At 47.1% G+C, this 13,813-nt stretch overlaps 4 protein-coding genes across 4 annotated transcripts; 3 read left to right on the top strand and 1 right to left on the bottom strand.

The window, feature by feature from the left end:
* Positions 1–456: 456 nt before the first annotated feature.
* AAFC00_003365 (uncharacterized protein) lies at positions 457–1,602 on the bottom strand (the record flags this gene model as incomplete). Its single annotated transcript, XM_069342825.1, has 1 exon — positions 457–1,602. The coding sequence occupies one exon, from the start codon at positions 1,600–1,602 to the stop codon at positions 457–459; it is 1,146 nt and encodes a 381-aa protein (XP_069200636.1).
* Positions 1,603–2,636: 1,034 nt separating this feature from the next.
* AAFC00_003364 (uncharacterized protein) lies at positions 2,637–3,557 on the top strand (the record flags this gene model as incomplete). Its single annotated transcript, XM_069342824.1, has 1 exon — positions 2,637–3,557. The coding sequence occupies one exon, from the start codon at positions 2,637–2,639 to the stop codon at positions 3,555–3,557; it is 921 nt and encodes a 306-aa protein (XP_069200635.1).
* A 1,337-nt stretch (positions 3,558–4,894) lies between these two features.
* Positions 4,895–6,802, top strand: AAFC00_003363 (uncharacterized protein; the record flags this gene model as incomplete). Its single annotated transcript, XM_069342823.1, has 6 exons — positions 4,895–4,991; positions 5,043–5,344; positions 5,402–5,839; positions 5,900–6,081; positions 6,180–6,532; positions 6,618–6,802. 6 exons carry the CDS (start codon positions 4,895–4,897, stop codon positions 6,800–6,802), a joined length of 1,557 nt encoding a protein of 518 aa, XP_069200634.1.
* A 1,580-nt stretch (positions 6,803–8,382) lies between these two features.
* Positions 8,383–8,901, top strand: AAFC00_003362 (uncharacterized protein; the record flags this gene model as incomplete). The annotated part of the gene is made up of 2 exons (XM_069348451.1): positions 8,383–8,613; positions 8,695–8,901. The coding sequence occupies 2 exons, from the start codon at positions 8,383–8,385 to the stop codon at positions 8,899–8,901; spliced, it is 438 nt and encodes a 145-aa protein (XP_069200633.1).
* Between the last annotated feature and the right edge of the window lie 4,912 nt (positions 8,902–13,813).

Genomic DNA, 13,813 nt, shown 5'->3' with positions numbered 1-13,813 from the left:
TGCTCACAGAAGGATTTATCGACCTATAAGGTGGTAGATTTTCCCTTGTCGCACCAAAGAACGGCAAGTTTCCTGGCAAGTCTATCGAGGACGCCAATTCCATCCTCGACTACTTCTAAGATGATTTATTCCACTCATGATATACTGAATGCACTGAATTGGAATGCAGCAAGATACATGGAGAACCATAAGGTAGGTACATTTCAAATATTGCCAAGCGAGTTCAGGAATAAGAGTGGCTAGCCTCGTAGAGATTTCTGAATTTACGTAAACGAGGAGGCGACGTCGCATTAGAGTACAGCCAACTTAGTTATGCCAAGGGATCATGGAGTGATATCTGGGGACCGCCAAGCAGCAAGGCCTAGACCATGTAATCTCAGATCTTTGCACATTCTTGTTTCGTTTTCATCCAGATAGCATTGTAGCCCACTGAAAGAACTGCGTTTAATTATCTACCTAACTACCTAGTGCTATCCTAACCAATTCTCTTACATCCTCGACGATCCCTTCTGGAGATTCGACAGCTGCAAAATGTCCACCATCATCTCTCTCCCGATAGAAAACCAAGTTTCCTGTCCTCTCGACTGCTCGCTTTGAACTTGGCTCCGTGTCCCAGTAGAAACTTGTATATCCAAATGGACACTGTATCCTGTTTTTCGGTCTCATTGCAAATTGGGCAAATTTCTCATGCCGGACATTTTCATAATACGGCAGGCTCGATGTCATGATACAATTAGTGAAATAATAGAGGGACACTGTTGTCAGTATGTGCGTTTTCCACTCGTCCAGCTGTTGTTTCTTTGGATGGGCAGCTTCATTGTATTTTTCACCCAGCCAGACCATTATCCCTACAGGATTGTCTTGCAACATCCATCCAACAGTATGCGGACGTGTGCGCATCATGATAGCGTAGCCCATATGGTTCTCGAGCCAATCGTCGACCCTGCCCTGGACCTTGGCCTCGCGTTCCGTCAGTTTCGCGCCCTCAGGCAAAGGTGCGGGCGCAAAATTGAGATGTACGGCTTTGCAAGAGTCGGTGTATTGAGCACCGAGCTCGCGCCCGACCCAGTGGCCCCAGTCGCCCGTCTGGACTGCAAACGTCTCATAACCCAGGCGGCGCATTAGTGCGTCGAATATGCGCGCTGTATCCTGTAACGTCCAGCCGCGCGGCGGACCAGAAGACCAACAGAATCCGGGAAGGCTAGGCACGACGCAATGAAAAGGCAGCGAGGAGTTGGCATCCGTCAGAGGATTGATGACACGGCTGAACTCGTAGAAGGAACCTGGCCAACCATGGACAAGCAGGAGCGGGTACGCATCAGGCGACTGAGAGCGTTGATGGATGAAGTGTATGTCTATGCCTTCGAGTTCTGTGATGAAATGGGGCCATTGATTTATGATTTTCTGCTCAGAATGCCAGTCGTACTTTTCCGCCCATGCACTGTAAAGATCAGTCGCCCACTCAGTGGTGAAGCCGTAGTCACTCCCAGCATCAGGAACGATATCTTTGGTAGGAACTCGTGTATCTCTGATCTTCTGATAATATCTCTTGACTTCCTCTTCGGGGATAACGACCTTGAATCGTCTCACTTCCTCAGACATGGTTTACTAAGCACTAGAAGTATATGTGAGACGGAGTTCATCTGCACAAAAAACAAACGAATATTCTGAAAGCTATACGAGTAATGCTCTAGAGATACGTTGCTGTACAACCCGGAAGTGCGCTTCTTATGCGAAGTTTTACGTGGGACAGCTGCTTCGTTTGATCAAGTCCATATGCGGGGTCCACATTGGAGCAATGAAGAGTGCGACTAAAGTACCTTAACGTGCCGAGGATGGAAATTTAGGGTGTAGCGCGCGCTACGAATTTCCACATATGGAAAGGCTAGAATGTATCTATATGAACAGTCCATATCCGCACAGCCTTGAATACCATAAGGTATGAGAGAACCAGTCTCTTGTATTTTTTGTCATCCTCAGCCTGAACCAGTTCTAGAAAGCCGCGTGAAACGGTGCAAGAAACCACATGAAGAAGTACTTCAACGGGGTTTTCAGAAGTCACACGGCACTAAGATTCACCCGACACGCGAACAGGTACAGTAAGATACCTGATGACATAATTACTGCGGGGACGATGTAGGCGCAGGGGCGATGATGCAGGGCAAAAGCAGGAGATTATAGTATGATCATGGATATCTCGGAATGATGGAGGAGTGGAGAAAAGCCCCACTATATAGATGCAGGACATTGCCGGTGTTGTGCCGGTTGTCTCCCACATCGAGGCAGGTGCTTTCCTCTCTATACCGTATCTGATGTACCTTATTTCAGGTACAGTATACCGTAAGGTAGATCGAATTGTAACGAAAATGCCTTGCGCGAAGATTGTCGAGATCCTCGAAACATTGCGGGGTAGCTGCCAACATGGCTAGCATCTAAACGATCGCGCGTCATCAGCGCTTGTTCGTATCCAGAGTCATCGGTGCTACTTGAGCTCGTTAAATGTTATCCACATGGCACCGAACTCAAAAAAGTGATGTGCGGGGTACAGGCTGCAAACTTGAGACCTCAAAAGCTGGATCTTGCCATTGTTGATTTTCGAATCACGTATCAATCACAGCTTGTCAATCTGACCCAACATGCCGTCTATAAATCCAACCGAAATCGAGGATAAGACTTGGAAACACGGCCATGCATTCGTAGATGATGCTCGAGAAGTCCGAATACACTACATTGACTGTCCATCTTCTAGTGGGACCGAAAAGGGAGTCATCCTGCTCATTCATGGTTATCCGAACACCTCGTATCAATGGCGGCACGTAATCACTCCATTCGCCAAGGCTGGATACAGGGTCATCGCCCCAGACTACCGTGGAGCAGGAGACTCGTCGCACCCTAAGCTAGGTTACGACAAAGTGACTGTAGCCAACGATTTGTACATAGTAGCTTACGATCACCTGGGCATAAAATCCCCTATCCATGTCGTCGGTCAGGATATCGGTGGCATGGTCGCACACGCCTATGCAGCGTCTCACCCTAACCATACCCGGTCGGTCATGTTTGGTGAGTGCCCCCTACCGGGCGCAAAACCATACGAGTCTGGCTTCAAGAACTCCCCTGGAATGTGGCACTTCACCTTCCAACAACAACTTGACCTTCCTGAACTACTCACTCAAGGCAAGGAGAAGATCTATATCAAGCACTTCTACGACCGACTCTGCTTCAACCCTGTCGGTATCACGCCGCGAGATGTAGACCACTACGCCGCTAGCTTTGCCCAGCCTGGTGGCATGAGAGCTGGATTCGAGCTTTATCGCGCATTCCCCCAAGATGCAAAGGACAACCAAGCGATGTTGAAGGAAGGTGGAAAGCTGAAAATGCCTGCATCCGCCCTGTGTGGAGAGATGAGTCTGTTGCTTGCGGTGGCCGAGGAGCAGACTCGCGAGTATTATAACAAGGTAGAAATTGTGACTGTGGATCAGAGTGGGCACTGGACTGCTGAGGAAAACCCACAGGACTTTGTGAAGAAGGTCTTGGGATTTGTTGAAAAGCACAGCTAGACAACAGTGTTAGTTTGAGTATTACAGTAATCGGCTGATTCTTTTAGTGTACAAGCTCTTTCTTTTTGGCAGAGCACAGCATGTTTGGGAGAATCCATCACTCGTACCACTTTACCCACCAGTTGCTTCCACTATAAGCTCTTGTGTACACGTTTGGGTTCTTATACATGGGTGCCTAGGGACGAGTCTGCTAGTATCAGTTCCTTACCAAGTGGCATTGATCCCTTGCACGGGATCCAGTGATGGGTTTTGTTCGTCTGGGATGGTTGTTTCATTCTCATGCATCTCAGCTGTCACTGAGATCGAATCGGTTTTATCTCCGGATGCAGATCATGAGGTCACGAAAGCCTTGTGGATTGCCTTTTCAACCCCCCAATACAATTTTCACCTAATACGCTACGACGAGACTGTACGTTAAGTAGCACGAATCTCGAAACTCGTGAAGGGCGGACCCTATGCTTACCAGTACTACAAGTATGACCAGGCAATAGCATTCCCGGACCAATTGTCGAACGGACGACTAGTACCTTTAGAGCCTTTGTCAAGCCCAGCGTCTAAAATCTCCTCATCCGGAATCATCATGTCGCTGAAACGTGGCGTTTAACCTAATGTGCCTCAAGAGGAAGTGCGGGGAATAAGTAACACCCGGCCAGACTTTGAGTAGTAATTCTAGATTGCTGGATGGAAGGGAGTCAAATCTTATCTCACATTTCATTCTATAGCTCTAGAATCGTGACGTCCAACTGGAAGGCTTTGAGATACGATCATCGCAGTGCGGTGCAATCTGATGTGTATCACTGGCGAAAGTAAAAGCCAGAATAGGCCTTTTAGGCGCTGAACACGGTACCCTCTCTATGTCTGCTCCACGCTTGTGAAGACCCACAAGATTGCATCAGACGACAACCGGATCTCGGTTCCTGCCTCGACATTGACAACGACATGGTGCCCTCGCTAGCAAGGAGTGGACGAAGTCGTACAGGGTCTCTATAACCTTCGCTGTCTTTTCAGTGCGGTGGACCTGATGGGGAAACGATACGCGCCCCGCTTCCACGCTTTTCTGTTTTGTGGTCAACCTTTCTTTTTCCGTCCACTCCTCTGCACGTGTTGCCCCCGTTAACATGGTATAGTATCAAGTTTTGTCGGCTTGCAATATGGGGTATACAACTCTGGGGTACAAAGTTGTGGGGTAGTGGAGTACGGAGTATAAGGTCTGAGACCATTCCCTCGATGTCACCAGGACCAGATGTGCATGAACTCGCCGCCGCTCTTCTCGAATCGGGATCATCGGAATTCTTTGTGATTACCTCCATATTGACCCTTCATTGTACACTATGGGGATGTTTGGCGCTCTCGACAGAGTCCAGGGTAAGACGCTCTACCGCATCATGAGCGCGGCATGTGGCTCTGCATTCATGCTTTATGGATGGGACGCTGGTGAGCTCGTGTCGTTCTTCCAGTACCGAATTTATCTGATCAAATTTGCAGGAGTCCTCGGTGGTATTCAAGAGACGCCTCAATTCCGAGATGCTATCGGAAATCCAACAGGTCCATTCATTATTCCTATCATTGCATCCATATACAACCTCGCTGCTGCAATCATGTCACTCTTCGTAAGCGCTTTTGGTATGAAAGTGGGCAGGAAGGGCACGATCCTCATTGGATGCCTTCTCATCAATATTGGCGCTCTCCTGCAAGCTTCGACCTATTCTGTTGGCCAAATTATCGTCGGGCGAATCGTCACAGGCTCTGGCATTGGCTGCATTGCTTCAGCTGTTCCGACCTACATGGTCTGACTTATCATCTCATCTGCCCTCGCGTTTCTTACTCACTAACTAGTAATCTAGGCTGAGATGTCGCTGGAAGCTTCAGAACGAGGACCCGAAGTATCATACCAGCTTGCGCTCCTTATCACAGGTGTTGCTTTGGCCTACTGGATCGATCTAGGCTTCGTACAAGGTCTCGACCGCCATCCTTGGCTCTGGCGTATCCCATTAGCGATGCAAAGCTGCTTCGCGTGCTTTTCTGCAATTCTATTGTTCATGTTACCTGATACGCCTCGTTGGTACTATGCGCGCGATTACTACGACAAAGGCGATGATGTGCTGGCTCGTCTTCATTGCCTACCGATTGACCACCCATCCGTCCAGCTTGTCAGATCCGAGATTCTTGGATCTCTAAAGGATGAAGACGATGAAGGAGACTTCAACTGGTGGTGCTTGGTATGGGACACCACGGAGCTTCAGTTTGGACGTCGTCTCCGCACATCCTTTCTTATCAATTGGGTAGGTTTTAATGTGAGTATCGTACTTTCACATATATCTGCTGATCATCCAAATCATTAGGCACAACAATTTCTGGGCATCAACATGCTTGTTTATTTCAGCACTCAGATCTTCACCAACCTTAACTACTCGCCATTGCTATCCGGAATTCTCGCCGGTGTGCTCAACACTGCCTTTGCAATCGCATCATACCCTCCCATCTGGTACATTGAAAAGGTCGGGCGCCGGGCCATGATGATCTGGTAAGTATGAACGCGCTAGTGCCCTCACACAGTCTCCAAGCGTTCCACAGTCTTATTTAGCCATGAAGTGACTCGCTGACCATTTTTCGCCATCTAAGGTCTGCTTTTGGTTGTGGCATTTGTATGCTCATCTACATCGTACTCACCACCTTGCCGCCTCATCTTACCAATACTGGTACCAATTGGGCAGCCGTGGTCATAATTATTCTTTACGAAGTTGTGTTCGCCTTTGGCTGGCTCGGAACATGCTGGGTCTACGGACCTGAAATTGCACCATTGAAATATCGACACATCGCTGGTAGTCTTGGTGCATCCGGTGAATGGTTCTCAACCTGGGTAATGGTATTTGGAGGTGGGACTGGCATCAACGCTGTCGGTCCGAAGATTTTCATCTGGCCCTTGCTCTGCTGCTTCCTTGCTGCAGCCTACGTCTATTTCCTTTGCCCTGAAAGTTAGTCGCTACTCCAAAAGTTTTCATGCAGCTACATGCATCACGGTCGTCAAATATGAGATCAGTGCTGACCGCGTCCAACTAGCGACTGGCAAAACCTTAGAAGAGATTGACATTCTCTTTGCACGCTCCCCCGAGGTCCGCGAACGACTAGCGCAGCATTCAACCGGCCGGAGACAATCTTTGACCGGATCTATCTATGGGCACAAGGGTAGACGAGGTTCAGCAATGTCCAAGGGTGAAGGACACACTTACATTGAGAAGGTGTGAGATTAGCGCAGGCAAAGATTGCATAATTGAAGTGGTAAAGTTGCTTTCCCTAATGTTCATACCGAGTAGATCACAAGAATTTGAAGGCTTGCCGCACAATCCGCAGCCAGGCTTTTGTATGGGACCACCTGTATCGTTTAAGGGACATGGTCTCCATTGGCATTGTCTTGTTGTGAGAGTGGTTCATGTTCAGACGCAATATATCAGTATGCGATACCGAAAAGCGCCTTGCACAGAAGTTTTCGCTCTAATACCATGTGAGTCGGCGTTTTGCTATCTACTTGAAGATCAGTTATACTGTATACCTCCTATCATCTGGAGTTATATTGTTTATCGATCTGTTCTGTTTCGCTATAAGGTTTTCCATGAGAGAGACAGCTCAGAGGTCTACAAAGATATAGCGACTGTGATAGATAGCAAGGTCCACTGCGCATTGTAGCGAATCTAACATCAGACGCGCGCATTACATTGCTACCACCCCATCAACTTGCGATTCCCTTGGAAATTTTCATGTTGTGAACAGAAACATAATGCATGTTCATGTCGCAGAATGAGCTGTGACTGTCGCGGCTATCGCTGGTATCTTGCAATTGCCCCATATTGGTGCTTTGCTCGCAGCCAGACAAGGCGGCAGCCTGTTGGTGTGCCGCTGGCGACGGGACCAGTGAATAAGAACTCTTGAAATTCAGGTAGAATGATTCTGGCGCGTGTGGCGAATTGATGAAGAGGACCATCTCATACAGCAGTGCAAGTCCTGCGACGCGTCAAGGCACCAAAAATTGCTTCCGGCCGCGCCCCCGCGATCCTCGAATCCGTGAGTCAAAGCCCACGCGTAGATCTGCCCCATCTTCCAGCAAAGTTGTGTCAAGCACCAGAACCAACCGATGTACCGTGTTTTGGTGCCACGTCAGATCTGCAGATCATATCCGCGATATAATGTGCGCCATCGATGGGCATCCTCCAGCAAGATGCTTGACCGGCTTAATCCCTCGATGCTCATTGAAGAAGAGACTCTTCGTGGACACAGAACAGAACAATTCTTCCCCGTAAAGATCGGTCAACTCATAAAGGACCGGTACGAAATTATCGGCAAACTTGGATATGGATCAGCATCAACTGTCTGGCTTTGCCGCGATCTATTCAAGATCAAAAAAATGCCACTCTGTAGATCTATGTGAACAGCTCGAAAAGACAACGCGAGCTTGGTATATATCAGCACATTCAAGGTATAAATTCGTGCAACGATGGTCGTCACCATGTTAGGAAACTTCTTGACTCGTTTGAGATCGACGGCCCTGATGGCAGGCATATATCTCTTGTCCACGAACCACTTGGCATTAATTTTGACGAGCTGAGGGATCTGACAGCTGAAGGAAAGTTCGACGAGGACTTGGTGCGACAGATCTAGCGTCACATATTGTCCGCACTCGACTTTTTGCACAAAGACGCCAACGTGATATATACAGGTAAAAGCATCGAGGTGTTGCACTGCATAGCCATCGCTTATAGTCCTAGATCTTCAACCTAAAAATATGCTCTTAGGCATTCATGATACTTCTGTCCTCGATACACCTGTAGAAATGGCAGTCAATAGCCCTATGCCGGCGAAAGAGCTCCCAGATCGTACTACATATGTCTCGCAGCCGATGCCGTTGACAAAAGCACTTCCTTCCTTGACGGACTTTAGCGAGGCCCGATTTGGAAACCCCACACACACTGGACTTATCATGCCGGGTGTGTATGAAGCGCCCGAAGTGGTATTAGGAATTGAGTGGGGCTACCCTGTGGACAAATGGGGGTTTGCAACGACAGTAAGCGCGTTATCACGGGTGCTCTTACGTGTTGACATCTCTTTGTTCTTCTGTTCCGTAATTGCTGACATGTCAAAACAGCTCTGGGATCTATTCGAACCAGAAATACTTTTTAGTGCTAAGAATCGTAAGGGCCAGTATTCGGAGAGCCACCATCTTGCGCAGATGGTGGCAATTTTAGGCAATCCTCCTGTAGACTTTCTCAGAGCCTCCGAGAAGGCCGTGGAGTACTGGCATCAGGATGGTGTTTCACCTCAGCCCACTCTGTACAGCCTCATAGAGACCTAATCCATGAAACCAGGTAATTGGAAACATGAAACAGCAATACCAAATATAAGTCTCGAGAGCTGCGAGCAGCGTCTTGAGGGCCAAGACAAGGATAATTTTCTGACGTTCAAAAGAAAAATGCTGCATTGGAAGCCAGAGGATCGCAGTGATTGGCAAGACATATTTTTCGATGAATGGTTGCTGAAAGACTTGATTGAGTCAGGCGAAATCGTGAGAGATGATCAAGGATGATATCGCCACTACCACTACTCCCCATCAGACTGCTCGCTCTCAAGCCCATCAAACTCCTCCCTTTCAAACATCCTGCAATTGACTGCTACTCGTGGCTCTGTATTGCCCACTACGGTATAGTGCGTCATGCACCCGCATCTTTTACAACGATTGAAACTCAGCCTCTTCTTGCCCCATATGTACGCCTCTATCGCGTCGCCTTCAGCCTTAACCTGGACTTCATCTGGCTTGTAATACGCCCAAAGTGCACCGTATCGTCGGCAGATCGAGCATAGGCATTCGATAGCAGGCTCGCGCAAGGGTGGGAAGGTAAGGCAGATGGCTTTGCAGTGACACGTAATACTGAGGTCGGTCATTGCAAAGACGGGACGGCTTGATCTCTTGGAGTTGAGTATGAAGCCTGATATACCTCTCCGTGCGACAGGGTCTGAATAGGAAGTGATGCTGTGCTTCAAGAAGATGTTTTTAGGGGGTCAAGAAGATGTTTTTAGAGGGGTCTTTGTTTGTACGCAATGACGCTCGTTGATGGAGAAGTATGGAGCCTGATCACCAACCTTAGGTACTGCACCTTACTCTTTATAACCTTCTGTTGCGCGTAGAGACGCGTACTTTTACAGTCGCTATTCTAGCGCGACTGGACGCGGGCCACCTAGGCAGCAATGATGACCCCGCTTATCAGAAACAAGGGTCCCTTGCTTTACTTCAGGCACCAGTCCCGAATTATGCATACAATGTGGTAGAGAACGCAGCAATATCTTAGCACTTTATTATGTACGCAAGTAGATATGCGAGTTGAGCTAGTTCAATACTCGCTAACAAATCTAAGGCTCGATTATCTTAAGCGTCGTTACATCGGGCGGTAGTGATCTAGCATAGAGCATACTCTTCCATCTCTCTAATTTAATCCTATCAGTTGTCAGGATGGCACCTGCCCTGATGCGGGAGGCAACTACAAGACAACCGGCAGTACTCCGGTACTATCCTGCATTATATAGCGGGAGCTTTCCTCCATCTCTCCGTCATTCCTAGATATCCAGCACATACTACAATTTCCTTCATCCAAGAACCCTGACCAACACAGTCTATGGTAATACAAGATCTAATCAACTTGGACACTCCCAGCCTGGCCGATAGCCCACAAAATCATACTGGAGATCATTCTGCTAACGCCAGGCGTACGAGGAGATCCCATATCACAGAATGCACGCGCATGTGCAAACAATTCTGGTATCGCCCGACCACGCATCAGTAGCTTACCGGTACGGGGTACGAGTATGATCGCTGTCCTTCGAAGTGCGGTGCAGCATGCGGTATGAATGCTCCTGACGAGTAGTTGCAAGATGTTAAGGATTGGTTGTGAGGCTACGTAATAGTCTCTCCTGGGTTGGACTCGTGAAGAGGAGTATCAAGGTACACGTGAAGAGGTAATTCCAATCACTGGTAACGAATATGAAATTGAACACAATGTTCCATAGGGGAACATTGTCTACTGCTATATACCTTCCTGGCAATGTAAGTGAGTGTATTGTATCACCCTCGTCACTCGTGAGCCGGGTGACACGATCAACTTGCTCGCTCGTGAGTTAAGTGACTCGTGAATCATCGTGATCACTCGTGAGCCGAGTGATCCTGCTTGGGAGTGACCCTGTCCAGGAGTAATCACTTGCCAAGCTAGTGATTCGTGCGGGGTGCACGTGTGGGATCGTAACACCATTCCCCTCCTATTAGCTAATCGTCCCGATAGCCTCGTGTTATTACGTAAATGTGCCCACATAAGGTTCCACCGCCTGTTCTTCAATCGTCTTTCAACAATGTCTTCCTCTGCCACTAGAAATCGTCTTCGCTTAGCATTAGAAATCGAAAGGAGTGGTCATATTTCTAAGATTCCTTATGATCGTTGTTTTTCTTCCGGTTATACTTGCATCGTCATAGACGGTGCTTCTCGTCTTCGCTGTTCCGAGTGTGTGCGGCTTAGTCGCGCATGTGTTAATCTGTCTTGGTCCTCGCTGGACCGTACTCGCGAGGAGTATTAAAAGAAAGTCGATGATGACGAGGCCGAGCTGGCTCATGTGCTGGCTCGCCTTATGCGTTATAAGAAAATACTCTGGCAGGCCGAAGCGCGTGCTCGGAAAATGGCCAAGTGCCTTAAGAATGAAATAAAGGCTTAAGGCGAACTTGATCATAAGAACCCTGACTGTCCTGCTACCGACGCTCTCGTGGGTCTTTCCCCTGCTATCTAGGGTTCCATTAGCATGGTGAATGACTTCATCAACTTCGATCCTCCTCTTAGTGATACTGCCGTAACAGCTGCTGGCAGTTCTTAAGGTTCGTGACTGGTTTTTACGTGTTTTCCGTCTCGGGATATCCTTTCCATTTGATTAAATATCTCTAACCCTTTTGTTTTAGAATACGTTCGACTTTAAACTCGTCTTCCTCCTCTAGCTGATAATGGAACGTTTCCTGCAAGGGTGTTTCTAGGTCGGCTGGTTCCAATAAGGAGATGTGGAACACTGGATGTACTTTGGCGTCCTTAGGTAACTTTAGTTGGTAATTAACTAGTCCCTTAACTTTAGTGATTCAAAAAGGTCCGACTTTCACTTGGTCGAGTTTCTTTATTTGTCGTTTTGTTTTTAGGTTCCTCGTATGTAGATATACCCTATCCCCCTCTTTAAGCTAAGGATCTTTTCTTATTTTTATTTTTTGTAAGATCTTGTTTTGTGTAGTCGCAATGTTCTATTAAATGTGTCGATGTACCTGTTGTAGTTCGTTGACATCTTGTAACGCCTTTTATGCATTAGGATGCGTTCTTAGTTCATTGAACAAGTTGGGGTGTCGTCCGTAGTTTGCGTAGAACGGTGTATGTTTCGTGGTCGCGGATATATTGTTGTTAAGTGCAAGTTGTGCCGCTAGTAATAGTTGTACCTAATTGTTCTGTGCGTAATTTACATAGCGTCGCAAATATGTCTTTAAGGTCTGGTTTATTCGTTCTATTTGTCTATCGGTCTGTGAGTGATAAGCTGTCGATAGTTTATGCTTTATCCCTATTGCTCCGACTAGCGTTTTCTAGTAGTTTGATGTAAATAGCTTGTCCCTGTCTGTGATGAATGTTCTTGGTATCCCATGATATCGCACTAGTCGATCTAGTACTAGATATCCGAGTTGTTCTACATTGATGCTTTCATTACATGGAATGAAGTGCGCATACTTCGTTAGTTTGTCCACGATTACTAGAATCGAGTCGTAATGGAATCCCGTCGCTGGCTCCTTTGACTTTAGTAATTTAATAATGAAGTCTATCGTGACTTCTTCCTACGGCGTAGTAAGTGGTTCGGAAAACTGAATACTGCTGTACTTAGCATGTCTAGATGCCTTATGAACTTGACAGCTGTGACATTGTGCGATGTAAGTGGTGACTTGTTACTTTATTCTTAGGAATGTAAAGTGTCGTTGTATTAGTTCTATTGTCCTTGTTACTCCGAGGTGTCCGTTTATAAGGTCGTCGTGATGACTGCGAATGCATTCTTCCTGTTGTAAGGTTGATGTTACGATCCCACACGTGCACCCCGCACGAATCACTGGCTTGGCGAGTGATCAATCCCTGGACAGGGTTACCCCCCAAGGGGAATCACTTGACTCACGAGTGATCACAGTGATTCAGGATCACTTGGCTCACGAGTGATCACAGTGATTCAATCACTCTACTCACGAGTGATAGGAGTGATCCACTACTCTCACTTACGATACCAAAAGGTATATAGCAGTAAACAATGTTCCCCTATGGAACATTGTGTTCAATTTCATATTCGTTACCAGTGATTGGAATTACCTCTTCACGTGTGCCTTGATACTCCTCTTCACGAGTCCAACCCAGGAGAGACTATTATTCGTAGTAGCCTCACAACCAATCCTTAACAGTTGATATGTAATATCTATCCGTATTAATAGGAAATTGTTCCATATTGTCTCGTCGTATCTTTATAGTAACATTAAATTCCTGAGCGTTAGCACTTAGGCTTCTGTCATTGTTCTTTTTTAGTATGCTATACTGCATCTGTTCTTTTCCTTCTATGTAGTCTGTTCTTCTGCTAAGCGCGTCTGCCCTGCTGTTGTCGCGTCCTGGAGTGTAACAAATGTTGAACTTATATTGTCTAAGGAGTTCAGACCATCTAACTTGTCTGCGGTTAAGAACTTTTGTTGTTGTAAAGTGCAAGAGGTTCTTATGATCTGTCACGGTTTGGTCGTTGATCACCGTGACACCTGAGTTAGTATAGGTTACGTGACTTATACTCCTGACTCGTGGCTTCAACGCCGTACTTCCCTGTCCTCGACCTAGTACTGTCTTTCCTCCCCTGTCTACGTCTCGTTATATAGCTTGGACTTATATCTACGTACTGATCTTTATTCCTGACTCAGAACCCTGACAAAATGACTGTATCTCGTTCGAAACGCGGTTTTCCATTCCTCGCCTTCCTTCATTCTGATAAGATTGTAGGCTCCTTTTAGATCAATCTTGCTAAACCATTGAGCTTTGGACAATCGGTCCTGTAGTTCCTCAATATTAGGTAGTGGATATCTGTTCTTAATCGTTATGTTGTTGAGCTTTAGGGTTAGGGTTAGGGTTAGGGTTAGGGTTAGGGTTAGGGTTAGGGTTAGGGTTAGGGTTAGGGTTAGGGTTAGGGTT

Source organism: Neodothiora populina (assembly GCF_041146345.1).
Source record: "Neodothiora populina strain CPC 39397 chromosome Unknown canker_contig_16, whole genome shotgun sequence".
Taxonomy (NCBI): Eukaryota; Fungi; Ascomycota; class Dothideomycetes; order Dothideales; family Dothioraceae; genus Neodothiora; species Neodothiora populina.
Note: the sequence above shows the minus strand (reverse complement) of the source record. Positions and strands in the feature narration are given on the sequence as shown.